General features: G+C 50.5%; 1 protein-coding gene across 1 annotated transcript in view; it reads right to left on the bottom strand.

The window, feature by feature from the left end:
- The window catches only part of SCUBE2 (signal peptide, CUB domain and EGF like domain containing 2), an 84,726-nt gene that overhangs the window by 48,352 nt on the left and 18,439 nt on the right, over positions 1-17,935 (bottom strand). The window contains exons 4-8 of the mRNA XM_075546102.1: positions 16,127-16,261; positions 10,535-10,660; positions 6,782-6,898; positions 5,959-6,048; positions 424-540 (exon numbers count right to left, since the gene is read on the bottom strand). Coding sequence (XP_075402217.1) covers positions 424-540; positions 5,959-6,048; positions 6,782-6,898; positions 10,535-10,660; positions 16,127-16,261 — 585 coding nt within the window. The remainder of the gene's footprint in view (positions 1-423; positions 541-5,958; positions 6,049-6,781; positions 6,899-10,534; positions 10,661-16,126; positions 16,262-17,935) is intronic.

The following is a 17,935-nucleotide window of genomic DNA, read 5'->3' as shown; positions in this document are numbered from 1 at the left end:
AGGTCACTGGGGCCTCTCTTCATGAGTAACAGTCCATCGTTCGGTTATTCATTAACTGTTCCCGATAATCACCCTGGCAGCTGTTCACACAGCAATCTCTCGGCTGCTATTTATGATCGGGTGATATGATCGTCGGCAAACCGATGTTCCCTTGAACTTGTGCCCTTTCCGAATCAGGCCACTGCCTGAAATGGATGACTTAGTACGTGCAGAGGCTGATCTTCTCAACAGTTAATGCAATTACACTGCTTCTAATTAAGCTTCCTCAATTATAACCATCCACTCGCCCCAGGAAGAAAAGCTCTGTCGATGTGAATCATGACCCCATCTGGAGGGTGGGGGTGCAAGGGAACAGCTGCCTTCAGCAGCGGGGGCCTCCCTCCAAACCAGCACCTCCACTCTCCCTGGCGAGGCTCGGGCTACCTTTACAGGTCTTCCCATCCAACTGCAGCGTGAATCCAACGGGGCAACTGCAGTGAACACCTGTCGAAGTGTCCTTGCAGGTGCGGTCGCAGCCTCCATTGTTGACGGCACATGTTTCTGACAAGGAGGTAAGAGGGGAAGGCATTAGCTTCCTGGAGAGGTACCGATACAGATGTCAAAAAGAGACAGTGCCAACACTTTGGTAAAGTTGGTGGATGCCAGGAAGCATGATGGGATATGTAGAGACATAGTCCAAATATCTGTGGATAAGCTAGAGAAATTGCTGCAAATGAGCCGGTGGCGCTCCCCCGACTCCTCGACAGGGTAAAGCTGCCCCTTTCTCCCTGCAGCGGAGCGCCTCCCCCTGGCAGAGCCAGTCACTAGTAAGTTCCCGCTGACCACAGCTGGCAGGCTAGCTGGGGGCGCAAAGTGGAGCAAATGCTCCTTCCTTCCTCCTGAACCCCCGCGTTCTACATGGAGAATGAGCAAAGGGCAGCATCAGCCGCCAGGACTCCTTTGTCACAGCCTAATGACTGCCAATGGACACCTGTCAGGTTTCACTTTTCCCGAAAGGGGAAAGACCTGTCAGAGCCACTTGGGAAAGCAACCAGAGTTGTTTAGTCACAAAGAGTTTAACCAAGAGGAGAAAACAAGCAGCACATGGCAGCCTCGTCCTCGGAGTCCTGCATTTCCCCGGGGCCTGCAAGTCAAAGGCAAGCGCTAGCCAACCTTCCCGCAATTGTTAGTCCCTCAGGACCCAGAAACCTGACTCTGCTTGCACTGCTACTTCGGTTTAAAACCCGGTGACGGGACACTTAGCGCTAATGAAATATGACAGATGGATTACACACGTGTCCTCCATGTCCTCTCCAAAGCTCACTGAAGTGAGAACAGATGGATAGAATAAAAGAACATGTGCTTAAAATCCAAGGAAAATGAGAGGAGACGTCAGTAAAAACTGCAAACACTTCTAGACTGGGCATGTCAATGAAGGAACAGTAAATGGAACAGCAGAAACTTAGGAAGCCACGTTGGTCTGCAGAGGGCGTCAACGATGGTAAGCTCATTTGGACCATCAAAAACTCACTCCCTGCCATCCCGACCCTATAGGACCAGGTAGAACTGCCCCCTTGGGTCTCCAGGGCTTTATATCTCTAGGGGAATAAGCATCCTTGTCTTTGTCCCGATTTGAGCCATGGGATCACAGAAATGCCCAGGGATCAGAGATACCAAATTACGCCCCAGACAGAGAGAAGGCCAGAGGTAAAAGAGAGGATGATTGGTTGGGAGTCTTCTATAGGAGAGTATGAAGGTTTTTATTTTATTTTCTTTAAGTCCATGGACAGTAGAATTAAAAGATGATGGAACTTTTCTTTTTTTTTTTTTAAAGATAATTTTATTGGGGCTATTACAGCTCTTATCACAACACATACATCCATTGTGTCAAGCACATTTGTAATAAGTTGCCATCATCATTTTCAAAACATTTTCTTTCTACTTGAGCCCTTGATATCACCTCCTCATTTTTCCCTCCCTCCCCCACCCTCCTGCCCTCATGAACACTTGATAAATTATAAATCATTATTGTTTGCATGTCTTACACCGTCCACTGTCTCCTTTCACCCATGTTTCTGTTGTTGGTCACCTGGGTGGGTAGTAGTGGTGGTTATACGTTGACCATTGCAAGTTCCCCTTTTCTCTCCCCCCCTTCCCCCCTACCCTCAATGCATCGTAACTCTCATTATTGGTCCGGAGGGTTTGTCTGTCCTGGACTCTGTGTGTTAAGAGCTCCTATCTGTACCAGCGTACATGCTCTGGTCCAGCCAGATTTGTAAGATAGAATAGGGTCATGATAGTGGGGGGCGGGGAGGAAGCGTTAAAGGGCTAGAGGATTGTTGTGTGTTTCGAGTGAGGCTCTGACAGAGGAAAGTCTAGACACAGAAAAGAGATCTCAAAGCCTCACCATCTCCTCAGCTCCTCTAATGTGAAATAAACACACTAAATCAAACAAATAAGGAACTTGGAGGAAATGAAGGCGATATAGGGGAAAATGATCATTGTGTTTTGTTTTTAAAGATCTTTACAATTAATCTCCCCAGAAAGACAAGTGAAACATCCATGAGACAGGAACAAAAGTATAATCAGAGAACAGACTAGAATTCTTAAAAATATAAAATACAGAAACACAAATTTTTAAAAGAACCCTATTGGGGGATTAGAAGATAAAATTGCATGGGGAGTAAATTATAAATTATCAAGGGTTCATGAGAGGTAGGGGATGAGGAGGCGATACCAAGGGCTCAAGTAGAAAGAAAATGTTTTGAAAATGATGATGGCAACAAATGTGCAAATGTGCTTGACACACTGGATGGATGTATGGATTGTGATAAGAGCTCTGAGAGCCCCCAAAAAAGATAAAATTGAAGAAACTTCCTAGATAATAAAACAAAAATACAAAGAAGAGTGTCAACCCAAGAGTTACAACAGCCAACGAAGAAGAGTTGCAGAAAGAAGGAACAGAGAAATAAAGGGGAAATTATCAAAGGAAAAAAATAAGAAAATTTCCTAGCTCCAAGGGTATGTAATATAGGCTTGGCAGTAGCCAGTTCATATTTGCATATCGATGAATAAATCTAAATATATAAGAGAGCACACAGCAGTCACTATCAGAAAAATGTATTAGCCATAACCAAACATCCGTGGGACTGCGACACTGGGCTTGAGGGACTGAAGTCTTGAGGGGCATCTACGTCAATTAACAACATGGCGCATAAATGTGACAGCCTACATTCTACCTTGGTGAGTGGAAACTGGGGTCCTAGATGCTAGTGAGCAACCATCTAAAATTAGTCTCTTCCTGGCCAGAGCAAAGAAGACAAAGAAAACCAGACTGAAGGAAACAATCACTCCAAAGAACAAGATGAAACCCAGCTACCACTACCAATACCTGACAAGGGTTCCAATAGCGAGAGAGAAAAAATGTAGAGCGGGATTCAAATTCCTTTAAAAAAAAACAACCAGACTTACTGGTCTAATAGAACCTGGTGGAACATTGAGTCTACAGCCCGTAGACACCCTTTAAACTTGCCTGGAGGGCATCTGAGGGCCATAGTCTGGAGCATCATCCTTCTATCAGACCCGTCAACTTGAGCTCTTGTAGGATTTTGACCTTTGCTCCACACTCTTCCCCCACTCCAATAAGGACCTCCTAGCATAATCCCCTTCAGAGTGGTGAGCAGCAGCAGCCAGGCACCATCTAGTTCTTCTGGTCTCAGAGTCAAGGAAGTTGGGGTTCACAAGGTCCATTAGCCCTTTGGACTGATTGAGACCATGTGCTTGGTTTGTTTATTTCAGTGGTTCTTCTTCCCTCCAGGTGGGGCAAGACCGACCCTGAGATGGGTGTTTCCAAGCTACTGAGATTCCAGTCACTACTTACCAAAGTAGGATATAGAGCATTGTCTTTGAACTACGGCCTGCCAGCTGACCCTGACGTCCCCAAAGACTACGGGTCTGAGTCCCCAGGCCCAGGGACTCATTCTCTCGAGGTGCTTGGTGATGGCACAGATGTTTTCATAACATTGCCCTCTGTCCCCGCTGCTACAGTCAAGCCTATTATCCTCAGCACAGGTAGAAATCTTCTGTCATAAGTAGAAACGTGTAAAAATATTCTCTGGCAAATTCATATAGATTAGATAGATATGGATATTGATATGGATATGGATATGGATATGGATATGGATATGGATAGATACAGCTATAGCTACAGATAGATATAGATATAGATATAGATATAGATATAGATATAGATATAGATATAGATATAGATATAGATATTCATGGACACAGTCACATTCACCTTCCCATGCTTGCTCAGCGTGAGTCTACCTGGGCATCCACTCATAGACAATGGTCATTACTGAAATTGGAGGATGGAGTCTGTGATAACATTCACCTTTGTGCTCCTCCCAGTGAAAAATACTGATTTTTAAGAAGGAGGAAAGATCTTAGAAAAGTCACTTGATTGGTTACCAACAACAGCTCAATATTTGCATGGTTTCATTTAGGTCAAGCTACTGTACTCTCTCTGATTGTAAGGAAGATGCAGGGCCGGGCACTGCCCCATCCTGTGGTATGTAGGCTCACTGAGTTCAAACCAATTGGACTGTACTTCGCAACACCACACTCTATTCTGATCGCCCTCCAAAGCACCTGTTTGACTCCCACCCACCACGGCTATTGGCTCCACTTTGCTTATTGTCTTCAGTTCATCTGCTGGACAGGCTGCCCCATGTCCCACAGGCCAATGTTACTTGTCTGCATTCATTTCTTCTATTCTTAACCTTGGCTGAGATTTCTTCCTTGAATTCCCTCAGAAACATAGGCCGAGGGTCTTTAGAGTCTTGCCCTCAAATAGAGTGCATTGGAAAGTGAATTATTTTCACCTCCCTAACCAGCCCAGGGGGATCCAATCTCCCTCTGAGGCTTACCCGGGTGTGTCCTTGATAGAGGTCACTGTACGGTGTGTGTGTGTGTGTGTGTGTGTGTGTGTGTGTGTGTGTGTGATGCTCATGAGTCTTAACTGCCTTGGAGAACTCCCTGGACAGTGTGTGTGTGTGTGTGTGTGTGTGTGTGTGTGTGTGTGTGTGTGTGTGTGTGTGATGCTCATGAGTCTTAACTGCCTTGGAGAACTCCCTGGACCAATATTCTAAGTTTCTCTGTCTTACATAAGGCACAGTTCCCAGTCATGGTCCCCATCCCACTCTGGGTGTCCCATGAGGAATGATGTTATATTGATCTGTCACCAACCGTGTTTATGGGACAGTCTTGTGTTTGACCTCCCATGTCCTTCTGAAAGCTGCATCCCAGCAAGCCGTTGGACGCCAAGATGGCCTTACGTTAATGGTCTCCCTCATCTGGAGTTGTCTCTCTCTGTCCTGTGAAAGACTTAATAAATGTTCTCTTTATTAAACAACAACTTTGGTTGAGTGAGTTGTGTGTGTGTGTGTGTGTGTGTGTGTGTGTGCGTTTAATACACAAATCGCCAGGCTAAGCTAGAGGCTGTCCCAAGCACCTCTCTCATTCAGGTGACTCAGGCAGAAGGAAAGCCGTGTTTCCCGACTACACTCTTTAATTGCCAGACACCGGGCAGCGGGTGCTATCATATCTGATTATCCGAGTTACACTTCCTGGCCACATGACTAGGTCAATTTTATTATATCCATGTTAGAGACCAAGAGATGGAGGTTCAGGGCAACCTGCCCAAGGTCTCTCTCTCAGCCGGGCAGATCCTGCTGGTGGCTGGCCTGGTGATGCTGACAGCTCAGCAGGTGCCTTCCATAAAGCCAGCAGTCTTGGACGGTGTCTGACTGAGACCAGGGCCCACGTGAAGAACACAGGCTCTGGCGTGGCAAGAGCTGTTCGCCCCAGTCCAGCCGGTCTCAGAGTTGATGGCCCACCCGCTCAAGGCTGCTGTGGTCAGTTGGGGAGGGACAAGGCCAACCTCAGTGGCCAGGGGTGGGGAGTAGAAGCACGTACCCATGAGCAGCCTTCGTTTCACCCGTTTGTCCCCATCCGCCACAGAGGTGGCATTGCTGTCCGTCAGCTCCAGGGCAATGTCCTCTGGCTCTACAAGAAGAAGCCAAGCACCCAGTTCTCAGCTAGAACGAGCCCGGTTCTTTGTCCCCTGCAAGCCATGCCTTCGAGCACCCCCACGTGAGAACCACTAAAGCTGGGTGCCTCTGTGCACTCCACAGAGGCGTGTCGTAAGCGAGGCTCTGAAGGAAACACCCTGCTCCGTTCCCAGATCCTTAGTAAACATGACCTATGGGGGAAGGTCGCTTCAGTCTAGTGGAAGGGCCAGGAAGCCACCAAGGAATGTAAGCTTAAGCTGCACCCAGTCCCCTTCGCACATGGAGCTCACAGAAACCATGCCATTCTAGTCCCTGGTGACCATAAAGGTGGCTGTGTCTGAATGAATGAATGAATGAACAAACAAATAAACAAATAAATAAAGGTGGCTGTGTCAACCCCAACAGCTTGCTTGGGCTTCGTCTGGCCCTCGCCGCCCTGTGGGATGTGCTGTCTGTCTCCAGCACAGCTGTGCCCAGGTCAGCCTGGTCTTAGAGAGGTGGGAGGGCCTTCCTGGGTCACGCAGGGAAAGAGGAAGGGAGCAGGGCCTAGACGTCCACCACCACCACCCCTCCCCCGGCGTTCATCACTGGTACTCTAACAGGCAAAATAGTACGGGGCCTGTTTGAGGACAGACGCTGCACCCAAGGCCCTGCGTCTGAGGCTGAGCACAGCTGAGGTTGCCTGCCTTCAGGGCCTGGGCAGCCCAGGGCCCACCTTCACCACTCACCCAGGCAGCTGCGCCCGTCTGTGTGCATCTGGTACTGTGGGTGGCAGCTACACTCCGGGCCAGTGGCAGTGTCCTCACAGGAGTGCTGGCACCCACCATTCCCGTGGTGACAGGTCACTGAGAGGAAACGGAAGTGGAACACAAAGCATGAGTTGGGCGGTGCTTGCTCAACAACTCTGCTTTCCATTCAGCAAATCCTGGAGCTCCTGGCACGTGCCAGGCACTGAGCCTAAGGAGACCTGCCCAACGCAGACCCTGTGCCACGGGGAGGCAGGTGTGGAAACACGGTCACAAGACATGCCGTACAAAGGTGGACTTGCCGTCTGAACAAGGTCATCCAGGAAGGTGGAGGGAGTGTCTAGGGAGGGTGTTATGCCTTAAGAGCAATTCTATCAGAAGGATCTGGGCCAGGCCTTTGCTCTTGCTAGAGAGCGCTGCATAGGCCTGCTCTCTCGGGCCTTCGGGGAACACCGCAAAGCAGACACTAGTCCTTTGTACACAGCCCGCTGCATCGTCAGAGCCTCGGCTCCCAAGGCTGCTGTCTCTCCAGCGGACTGCCACAGCTTTCTCTCGTGCACAGGTTCCCTGGCGAACAATCGGGTGCTTAACCGCTGTGCACTGTAGCTCCTGACTTGTACGTACGTGTTAGGATTTCTCTCTTTGAATTTCCGGGTGGAACTAGCTCCAAGGAAAGGGTGCTTTTTGCAGATCATTCATGCAATATTGACCACTAATTTTAAAGATCGTATGTGAATAGTGTGGACAGCAATAAATAGGTAGGTAGGTTGGTAGGTAGGCAGGCAGGCAGGTAGGTAGCTGGATAGGTAGGTAGGTAGGTAGGTAGGTAGGTAGCTGGATAGGTAGGTAGGTAGGTAGGTAGTAGGTAGGTAGGTAGTAGGTAGGCAGGTAGGTAGGTAGATAGGTAGGTAGGTAGTAGGTAGGTAGGTAGTAGGTAGGTAGGTAGGTAGGTAGATAGGTAGGTAGGTAGTAGGTAGGTAGGTAGATAGGTAGGTAGGTAGTAGGTAGGTAGGTAGGTAGGTAGGTAGGTAGGTAGTAGGTAGGTAGGTAGGTAGGTAGATAGGTAGGTAGGTAGTAGGTAGGTAGGTAGGTAGGTAGATAGGTAGGTAGGTAGTAGGTAGGTAGGTAGATAGGTAGGTAGGTAGTAGGTAGGTAGGTAGGTAGGTAGGTAGGTAGGTAGGTAGGTAGTAGGTAGGTAGGTAGGTAGATAGGTAGGTAGGTAGTAGGTAGGTAGGCAGGTAGGTAGGTAGTAGGTAGGTAGGTAGGTAGGTAGGTAGGTAGTAGGTAGGTAGGTAGGTAGGTAGGTAGGTAGGTAGGTAGGTAGGTAGGTAGGTAGTAGGTAGGTAGTAGGTAGGTAGGTAGTAGGTAGGTAGGTAGGTAGGTAGGTAGGTAGGTAGGTAGGTAGGTAGGTAGGTAGTAGGTAGGTAGGTAGGTAGGTAGGTAGGTAGGCAGGCAGGTAGGTAGATAAACTGTCTCCTCACCAAAGTGCTAATGGTGGTTACCTTTGGCAAGGGAAGGAGATGTTTTCTTTATCGGCTTCCTGACTGTTTGGACTCTGACATAAACATGTGGAATTTTCTAATTAAAAAAGAAAAATAAGAACACTTTGGGATAAGAACAATGTCCTGTGATGTATGACATGTGTATGCATATGGACCGCTCCCACAGTTGGTTATGGAGAAGGACTCTAAGGTCTTTTGCTTTGTTCTGTTTCCTTACATGTTGCTACCATCATATTTGAACAGTGATATCGTGAAAATATTTAATTTTTTTAAAATATGAATTTTCGGGTTTCGGGTGTCCTGCCTCCCGCAACTGAGCCCAGAATAACTGGAAACGGCTAAGAGCCTCACTTCACAGCTGAGTCTCTGCTGGGTGATGTCTGGAGGCAGTTCCGTCCATCCCTCAAGCTGAAGTGGTCTCCACTATGCTCAGCCCACTGGGAGCCTTCCCTGAGAGCCAGACTTTCAGGGGCCCTAAGATGTTGTCCTGGGGGTCCCAAATCCTGCCCTTCCCTGAGGGAGACCCAGGTTCCCTTCTGGCCAATATGTCTCCGATGCAGTAACCACCTATGTCAGCAGTGGCCTGCGTGTTGCTTTGAGGCTGGACAGGTGTCAGCGGAGCTTCCAGACTAAGATGGACTAGGAAGAAAGGCCTTTTAAAAGCAAGCCAGCAAAACTCTGTGGCCCGAGCGCAATGATCCAGGGTCACTGAACACGGTTTGTCATGAGTGTGGGGAGGTGGGGAGTCGGCCAGTCAACATCAGCTACAACAGGAGCCTGCCTGATGCCCCGGCGTGACTGTGCCCGGTCCTGCCTGGGCAGGCCTCCAGGCTACACTCTGCTCTGTGGTGGAGGCGGTGGAGAGAGGTCTCTCTGGGGAAACTGTCTTCTCATCTCTCAATCTCACAGCAAACAGCCATCCCTGGCAAATTGCAGCAGTCTTCTGCCAGGGAGGCATTCCTAAGGGGATGCCAGTGTTTTCTCTGGCATCACGGGTGGTTCAGAAACGCCCTTCACTGCCCGTGGCTTCCTTCTCCCAGCAGGGTTTCATTACCTTGATCACTCTGAGGCAGCTGGGTCTGGACTGAGGACATGATTGGCAGGGGCTGTGGCAGGGGCCACGCGAAAGCTGAGGGGTGAAAAAGTAAGGGCCGCCTGTCCAGACTGGCGTTGCTCATCGTTGGAGAGTGAGACATATGAATAGAAGGGGGCTTCAGTGGATGTAAAAAAAAAAATCCCATTGTCTTTTCATTATAATTTTCCGTGACTTTCTGAAGCCCCCCAGACATCATCCATCCCAGGGTGCCACGCGCCGGGACTGAGGAAGGACCAGCGGGAGGTGAGGGGGGGTGTCTATGAAGAGCTGCCCTGTCTGTGCCCCTGGGACAGCTTCTGAGGCAGCACCGCCACGGAGGGGCCCATCAGCCTAAGAGCTAGGTGACCCTGCATTTGAATCCTCCTTTGCCAGGTCCTCCTTGTGTGCCCTGTTGCTTTAACTTCCCCACAAAGAGAGGAGGGAATCGTGACTTAGCTGACAGGGTAGTGGTTATTGGGATGAAATGGGATAAGGCATATGCTTGGGACAAATCTTGACACATAATAAATAGTTCACAACATGGGAGCTGATGTCCTGTTGTTGGTGGAAATTAGGCCAGAGATGGGAGGCTCAGAAACAAGTTGTCAGACCAAGGAAGCACAGCAGAAGATGGGTTGTTCTTCCACAGGGAGGGAACTTTTTTTTTTGGGGGGGTGACAGGTGAGGCTTGTAAGGAACCAGATAGCAAAGAGCTACTAGACACGAAATCTGACCTGTTGTTATGTGAATAGGGGATGCTCCCAACATCCACAATTTTACTCCTGAAGTTAATTTCCTTCTGATCAGCTCCTTCAGAGAACATCATGTCCCGTCCTGCGTTCTCCTAAAGGGACTCCGGTGGGTTACTCCATGAGCTGGTAACCACAAGGTCAGTGGGTCAAACCCACTCATCCCTACTCGGAAGCTCCGGTACCGATTGTTTCTCCCAGACCTGAAAGGGCAGTGCTACCACGCCCTGCGGGACTAGAATCCACTTGATGGCAGTGAACTCAGTGTCCAGGGGAGGCCAGCCTCCCTGCCAGCTGCCTTCCGTGGACTGGCTGTGCCACATGGTGGCACTTGTGATGCCGGGGCTGTGGAAAAACAACCTGTAGGCATGACGGTCCCCAGCGTGAGTATGTGCCGGTCTGTACTTACAGATGCAGTCTCTCTGGTTCTTGGCCAGCTCAAACCCAGGCCTGCACTCACAGGCCACGCTGCCGCGTGGGGCTTCCTTGCAAATGTGGCTGCAACCGTGGTCCTTGTTCATGCAGCTCAGCCCCTCTGCAAAACAGCAACGGTGGCAGGTGACCGGCTGTGCTCTGAGTCCTCAGCCAAGGTCGGGCCACAGGTCTGCTTGTCTGGGTGAGTATGTCAGTAACTTCGGTGCAACTGGCAGATGCATAAACACAGAAGGTTGTTAGTGGTTCTAAGGGGGCTGGGGGGGCGGGGGGAAGAGGAGTCACTGCTTCGGGGGTATGAAGATGCTGTTTAGGGCGATGAAGAATGAGTTTTAGAATTTTCTTACTCTGTATATTTTACCACATAAAATTACCAATAGAGGCTGATATCAGGGGCTCAAGTGGGAAGAGAATGCTTTGAAAGTGATGATGACAATGGCTGGGATTGATTTACAAACATGTGCTTAGCACATAGCTTAATCATTGTATAAAATCTTAAATAAAAACACATTTTAATTTAAAAAAAGAAGATGATAATGGCAGCATATGTGCAAAGAGATGTAAGAGCCCCCAATAAAAGTATTGTTTTTAATTAACAATCGATGCAGTGGGGACTTTTTTTAAGTAGTAAAAAATTAAAAAGCATCTGTCATAAATTAAGCTGATCAATGAACAGAGGCATGAAAATCTCTTAGGTCCCCCACCCAAGATAGGATGTCTCAACTGCCTTAAAAAGGTGGGAGCCTTCCCAGTAAATCAAAGAGAGCCTGGCCTCCGAAGCCCTCTGTTGGGTGAGGGATCAGAATCTACTGAGCCGGAGACCAGTGCTCAGACTCAGCCTGCCGTGTTACTACCCACCAGAAGACCAAGAGCTCAAGGGACAAAGGAGAATCCCCTAAGAAAACCCCCGGGCACACGTACAATGATGCCCGGCTCTGCACTTTCCCTGGAAGACAACTTTCAGACGTTTCAATCCCCTTCCTCTGGCCAAGGGGTGAGACGAGGGTGATGACTGCACAGTGACTTCACCACAGACAGCTGCCAGGAGATCCCTCGGATGTGACCCACCCTGCCTTAGTTCCTTGTCTTCTCCCTCAAAGCATAAGCCCCTGACAGGCAGTGTCATAGAATCAACACGAGCACAAAGAGAACAGGGAAACAAGACTTCAGGCATTGTGGTTTCTTTTAAATTATATGTACATAAGTCGTCATAAGTCTCCATTCACCCCGGATTGTGCTAGTGGGGGCAGGAAGGGGACTCTTTGCCTGGATGGTTTAACGCAGCTACATGACAGGGCCACCACCCCTACCTGTCAGCGTGTCACACTGTGCTGGCCTAAACATTGCTACTATGCTGGCAACCGCCCCACCCCCGCCCCCGAACTTCAAACACCGGCATGATCACCCATCGTGGGCACGTCTCAGCGGAGCTCCCAGGCAGAAATGGACTTGCAGGGAAGGCGGGAAGGCCGGGAAGTCTACATCTGAGAACGCTCTGTCTCACCACAGCCTGGTCAGATGGCACATGACAGAGGAACTGGCCTTTCTATGCCAGTATGTTTGGGTCTTTTTGTATGGGAGGGGTGGCAGCCAAGTTGGTGACAACTACTCCCAACAGATACAAATGATAGGGAGATTGCATGGAGACACCCCAGGGATTCCCCAGCACCATGGCTCATCCCCAAAGCAATTCTTTGAGACCTTGCTGCCAGCTAGCGCATCCCAGGGCCCTCCCCAAACATCTGCTCGCTTTGTCCTGCATGAGCAAGGACCTGTTCATGGGTCACTTCTTCACCATTGTGCAGTGCAGCTCTAAATGATCCTTGTAAGTAGGGCCTTTGTTCTCCCTGGCTCTTGACCACCCGATTCCTTTAACAGTGGATGGCCTGGCCCTGTTTAAGGGTGAGAACAACTCTGCGCCCCAAAACCCTCGGCCACGGGGGCTAGGGAGACCGCAGGTCTTGTGTCTCCTTCTCTCAGCCGAGCCTCGGGTCTGTGGTGGAACAATTCTTTCAACACCAACAGATGCCACCTTCATTCCAGAAGACAACACAGTGAAAACAGCCCGCGCCTCTTGAGGCTGCTTTTAAAGCACGCTTTTTTTCACTGGACCGGTTCAAGCTGCCTGCGCGCTCAATCGCTGGAGGGCCTGACCCGGGCACACAGGCCAAGGGCTGCCGTCAAGGGACCCAGAAAGAAGCGTGCGTGGGATGGGCAGGAGGAAAGGGCTCGCTTTGCGCTGAGACGGGAAATCATGGAGATGCCCTTTGCCCTCCGCACTGAGATGGCACCGGTGGGGGAAGCAGCCTCCAGAAGCAGGTTCTGTCGCAGCCAGCACTGGGTTTGTCCTATTTGGAATGACAGGTCCTAGGAGGAGCCTGGGGTCAACTGAACAGGAGCCAGGAAAAGACCGAACAACTCCTGGACTACACTCTCCTACTGCTCCGCTTTTCTCCTCCTTCTCCTTCTCCTCCTCGTCCTCCTCTTCCTCCTCTTCCTCTTCCTCTTCCTCCTGCTGCTTCTTTTTTCCTTCCCCTCTCCACTCTGCTCACAAGCCTGTCAAGCCATTTGGAAAGGGCGCTTTGGACTGCCTCCTAATAACCATTTATTCACACAGAACTCCGTAATCATAGACCGTGGAGCACATGCTATGGGGCTGCCCAAAGACGTGGCCCCTTGAAGTGCTATCAGATCAAGCTGGACCTCAAGCTACCCGAAGGTAATAGGGACTTCTGTGGCTCTGGAAATGAAGGTTATGGCCCTTTCCTGAGTTCTCTGGCCCCGGCAATCCCCACAGCCTGGCCTGGCCTAACGGATCACGAGGAAGACAGCTGGGGCATTTCAAATGCCAGACCCTAGGGCTCTCCAAGCTCAGAGTGCCACTGATGACACAGCTGGAAGCTAGGTGCCCCAAGGACTGGTCAAGAAACAGCACCTAGAGTAGAAAAAGAGGTCTGGGGAGAGAGCAGTCCTCTTCAGCCCCCGACCCCTCCCCAGCTGCTCTGAAAAGGCACCACCATGTGAAAATATTCTCCGAGCAGACAGAAGAGGAATGCTCATTCTGAGAGACTGAGCACCCATGAATAGGAACAAAGGCGGGCTGGGGGGGATGTGTCTCTCCCCAGCCTGCCCCCATTACATGGGTGAGAACACACCATGGTCCCTTTATCAGAGCTCTGAGATCTCCAAGGACCAAGGTGGGGGGGGGGGTGAGCAATAGCCTTTGCTTTCCCACAGAATCCACAATCATAATAGTCTTTGAGACTGAACGACATGTAGGCAAGGATCATGAAAACCGGCGGCGGCAGCCTAGATGGTACGAAGGGGCCTTCTTTCAGACAGCTTTCAGGGAAATAGTGATATTTTTAAAATCAATTCTAATGTCATTTTTAAAGGGCTCATTAAATATGCAACTCTCAGGAGACATCCCAGAGGACTACAATTTACAGGTGGTTCTATCAGAGGAGCTGAAACTTTCGACCCAGAGGGGTCCCAGTGACCCACCGCTCTCATCCCTGGGCTTGCAGTGGGCTGTGGGTTCGCCGAGGGAACCTGTTAAAATGCCACTGAAAACCACACAGCGTGCTTCCAGACCACAACTCGAATTCTTGGGTTTTCGTTCCAGACCAAAAAAAGAAAAAAGGCTCATTTCAAATACGCTTCAGGAGATCCAAGAATGTTTGAGTGGTAGGAAATTTAGAAAACATCGTTTGCGGAAAGGAACTGCATTTGCATTGACTTCTGGGATGGAAGCGCTCCAGCCGTAGCAGGAGGGGAGAAATACAAGGGTAATAGGTGGCCGCGATCCCTACGAGCTGCTTTGTGCGCTGATGGAATCAATTTGGGGCGGTTTTCTAGCAACCTGTGAGCCCCATCTTCCTCCTCAGCCACCTAAAGAAGAGGAGCATAAAGCTCCCCCAACAGGGAGATAGCCAGTGGGTCAGCTCCCTCTGAGCTGCTGACCCTTCATGTCATTCCCGTCAGAGTCCCGGCTGCCTGAGGCAAGACTGCGATGCACAGCCAAGAGTCCAGAGAACCTGGCAGAAAAGTGAAACCCAAATCACTAAATTTATGGTTAAAACAAAATATGCAAATTCATGTTTTAAAACTAGACATTCTTAAACTCATTCTCAAGAGAAGAGTGAGGCCAACAGACATGTGGAAACAATTAGTTCATCAGACAAATGGATTGCAGAAACTTCAGCCTGCACAAGCCTGCAACTAGAAGAACTAGGTGGTGCCTGGCTACCACTGAAAAACAACTCTGAAAAATATCACACCAGAAAGAACATAACCTAAAGCAAAACTCTAAAGCACAAGAGAGAGCAGGCTGACTGCTTGGATAGAGACAGGCGAGGCCCACAAGACCGCGACCTCTGCTCTGAAGGGAACTCACCCCTTGTCGGGATAAGCAACCCCTTACGATCAAAAGGGCAGCAGGTACCCAAGGGCAAAGTTCAGAGGGCTAGGGGGAAAAGCTGGCATGGGAACAGGAAAAAAGGGAGAAAGTGGGATTTCAATGGACAAGTTGAAACAAATGGGTCTGAATTGTCGAATGTCAAACCCATGTCTGCTTTGTTCAGCTTCACCTAATTCACAGCAAAATGTTTCCCAAAACCACCTCATGGTTCAATTAGGACCATGAGCAAGCAGCCTAAGTCAAAAAAAGAGTTCATGGTCTCCTGTGGAAGGCCCTTCCCGACACAGGCAGACGGATGCAAAGGCAGAAATGCAGACACAGGGCAACGAATGTACAGATGTGCTTTAGACATTGATGTATGAATGGATTGTGATAAGAGTTGTATGAGCCCCTAATAAAATGATTACAATAAAAAAGAAATGCAGACACAAACGCGAGGCTCTTTGGCTTGGCAAAGAGCTGAGAGGAAAAGGGAGGCATTCTCTTCTCAATGGACCCTTGGTTATGTGCATTTGAGGTCCCTCCTTCCCAAGAACCCACTCCCGTGTCAGCGGAATTAAAGATGGAATAAGCTCAAAGCAGGCGGACAACATCCGGGAAGCAGGACGGGAAGAGGGGTCGGCACGGGTTGGGAGGAATCTAAGTGAGGTGGGGGCTGAAGGAGCCACGGCAGAAGCAGGGCGACCGTCAACCCCACAGACCCCCAAGGCCTAGAGCTCAAAAATGCAAAGCATGGGAAGGGCCAGGTCTAGCTTGGGGCTGGAAACAGAGCAACCCATTGAAAGTCCCCTCAGGAAGGATCCAGGCCCCTCCCTGCCCACACGGAGCCAGAGGCAGGCTGGGGCTGGTGCTGTGGTTTGCAGCACCTTTTCTGGCAAGACTTGGCACAACATCCATTCTATTTCTCCCGAGACATCAACTCGTGTGTGAACCGTGCTCTATGGAAAGATTAGAATCAGGGAATGTGGCGTTCCCGAGGCTCTCACAGCTCGCCTAGCCCATCCCATCCATCTCTCCAGGTGGGGAAGCTGAAGCAGTTGCCCAGGCTCACCACCCAGCAGCAGAATTTCGACTAGTTCTCCAGCCTCCAGAACTTTCTATTTCCCCGGGCCTCCCTCTGCAATGCGGCGCCTGTGGCAGGACGAGTACCTTCTGAGCGGTGAATGCACGTGTGTTGATTGTCACTCAGGAAAAACCCCTCCTTGCAGTGGCACTCGTAGCTCCCCAGGACGTTGACACAGGTGTGCTGGCAGCCGCCGTTGTTCTCCAGGCACTCGTCTACATCTGCAAGGGGAAGGATTGGAGACTCTCCACACACCACCCTCAGCCCAGCAGCTCGGGGGGTGGGGGAGAGGGGTCTGTTCAGCAGGGATGCGCCCCCTCTTCCGTTCCAAGCATCACCGAGGCCAGCCCATCAGACAGCCCCACAGACCATTACCCCTGCTTCCTGCTCTGGGGCTCATCCGGCCAGGCCCTCCTCAGGAGCTCAAGAGAGCCAGCTCTGCCAATACTTACTGAGCACCCTCCTCCAAAGCCCAGCTGCACCAGACACAGCCAGCCATGAGTAAGATAAGAGTGAGACAAGATGCCTACCTCCATGGAGGGCAGGAGGAAGGGGCGGGGAATCAGAAGGGCAAGGGGAAAGGGGCACGGAGGAAGCCGGCGGCACGAGCTCAGGTATCAGAGGGTTTTCTAACGACCGAGACCGCTCCTCGGGGTTCATTGGATTCTAAATCAGGAGCGGGGTCTCCAGGCAGGAGACCCAGTGTGAGCGATCGCACAGGGGCCAGGAAGCTCAGCAGACATGTTTTTGGAGGACGGTGAGTCATTCCGTTTGGCTGGAGGACAAGGTGCCTGCAGCGAAGTTACAGGAGACAAAACTGGGACGATAGATTAGGGTCACACGGCCGAGGAGCTTGAGTGGCAAGCAGAGAAGTTCCTACTTCATTCCGAAGGCAGATGCAAATCCTTAGGGCAGAGGAGGACATGCTCAGACCTGCCCTTTGGGAAAAATGAGGCGGCAACAGGGGACAGGTCACAGGGAGAGGGCAATCACAAGCTTGGGCGCCCTGCTTCCCATGCTGCCCGAAGTGGCCATGAGCAGAGCTGGGGGCGGGAGCGGGGCACCTGGCTTGTGGCTGACCTTCTGGGTTAAATCCACCAGCCATTCTGTGGGAGAAAGCCGTACCAGTCTTCTGGAAAGGTGTATGGGCTTGAAAGATGTTGTTCTACTCTGTCTGACAGGGTCGACAGAGTAGGCAGAGCGTTTGGTTTGGAGGTTGCTGAGAGCTGGGGAGGGCTGGGCCCGCCGTCTGAGAGTGGGAGTGTCTGGGAGGAGCTAGCTAGGGGAGGCAGGTGGTATGAAGCCTGTGGTCTAGCGGGAGGTGACCAGATTTTAACATTGGTAACGCGGGACACCATTAATAAAATTCATATCCTGGTGAAATAGCCACATGGCAGCCCAAAACCGTGTACCCTAGCTTGTCGTGCATTCTTTCCAAAAATCGGAAATTTTTTAAAATACCGCGGGATGCAGGAAAAATTGTTTAAAATCTGGACTGTCCCGCCAAAAGCAGGACGTCTGGTCACCTTACTCTAGGGGGAGGGTATTGTGACAGGATCTGAAGCTGACACCAAAGCTTCAGGCTTGGAACCCCGAAGGGAGGGTGGTGCTAGGTACAAAAATGGGGGTGAAGATAGGGTGGGCCCCAACCAAGGCCGGGAACTGGGAATCCAGGGGCAGCAGGAAACCAGGGACAGTTGGTTGGGAGAGAATCTGATCTTATAAATAGAGCTTTGAAAATAATTGACTTGTAGTTGCCGACTGCAGTGGTGGAGAGGGAGCAGGCGGCCAAAGGCACAGCATGAGGTAGAGGTGGGTGGGGAGACTGGGAGCCGAGGGCCTGGGGTCGAGTTGTGGAGCTCGCCAAAATCCCAGAAGAGCAGCCATCGGAGAGG

Source organism: Tenrec ecaudatus, chromosome 4 (genome assembly GCF_050624435.1).
Source record: "Tenrec ecaudatus isolate mTenEca1 chromosome 4, mTenEca1.hap1, whole genome shotgun sequence".
NCBI classification, from domain to species: Eukaryota; Metazoa; Chordata; class Mammalia; order Afrosoricida; family Tenrecidae; genus Tenrec; species Tenrec ecaudatus.
Note: the sequence above shows the minus strand (reverse complement) of the source record. Positions and strands in the feature narration are given on the sequence as shown.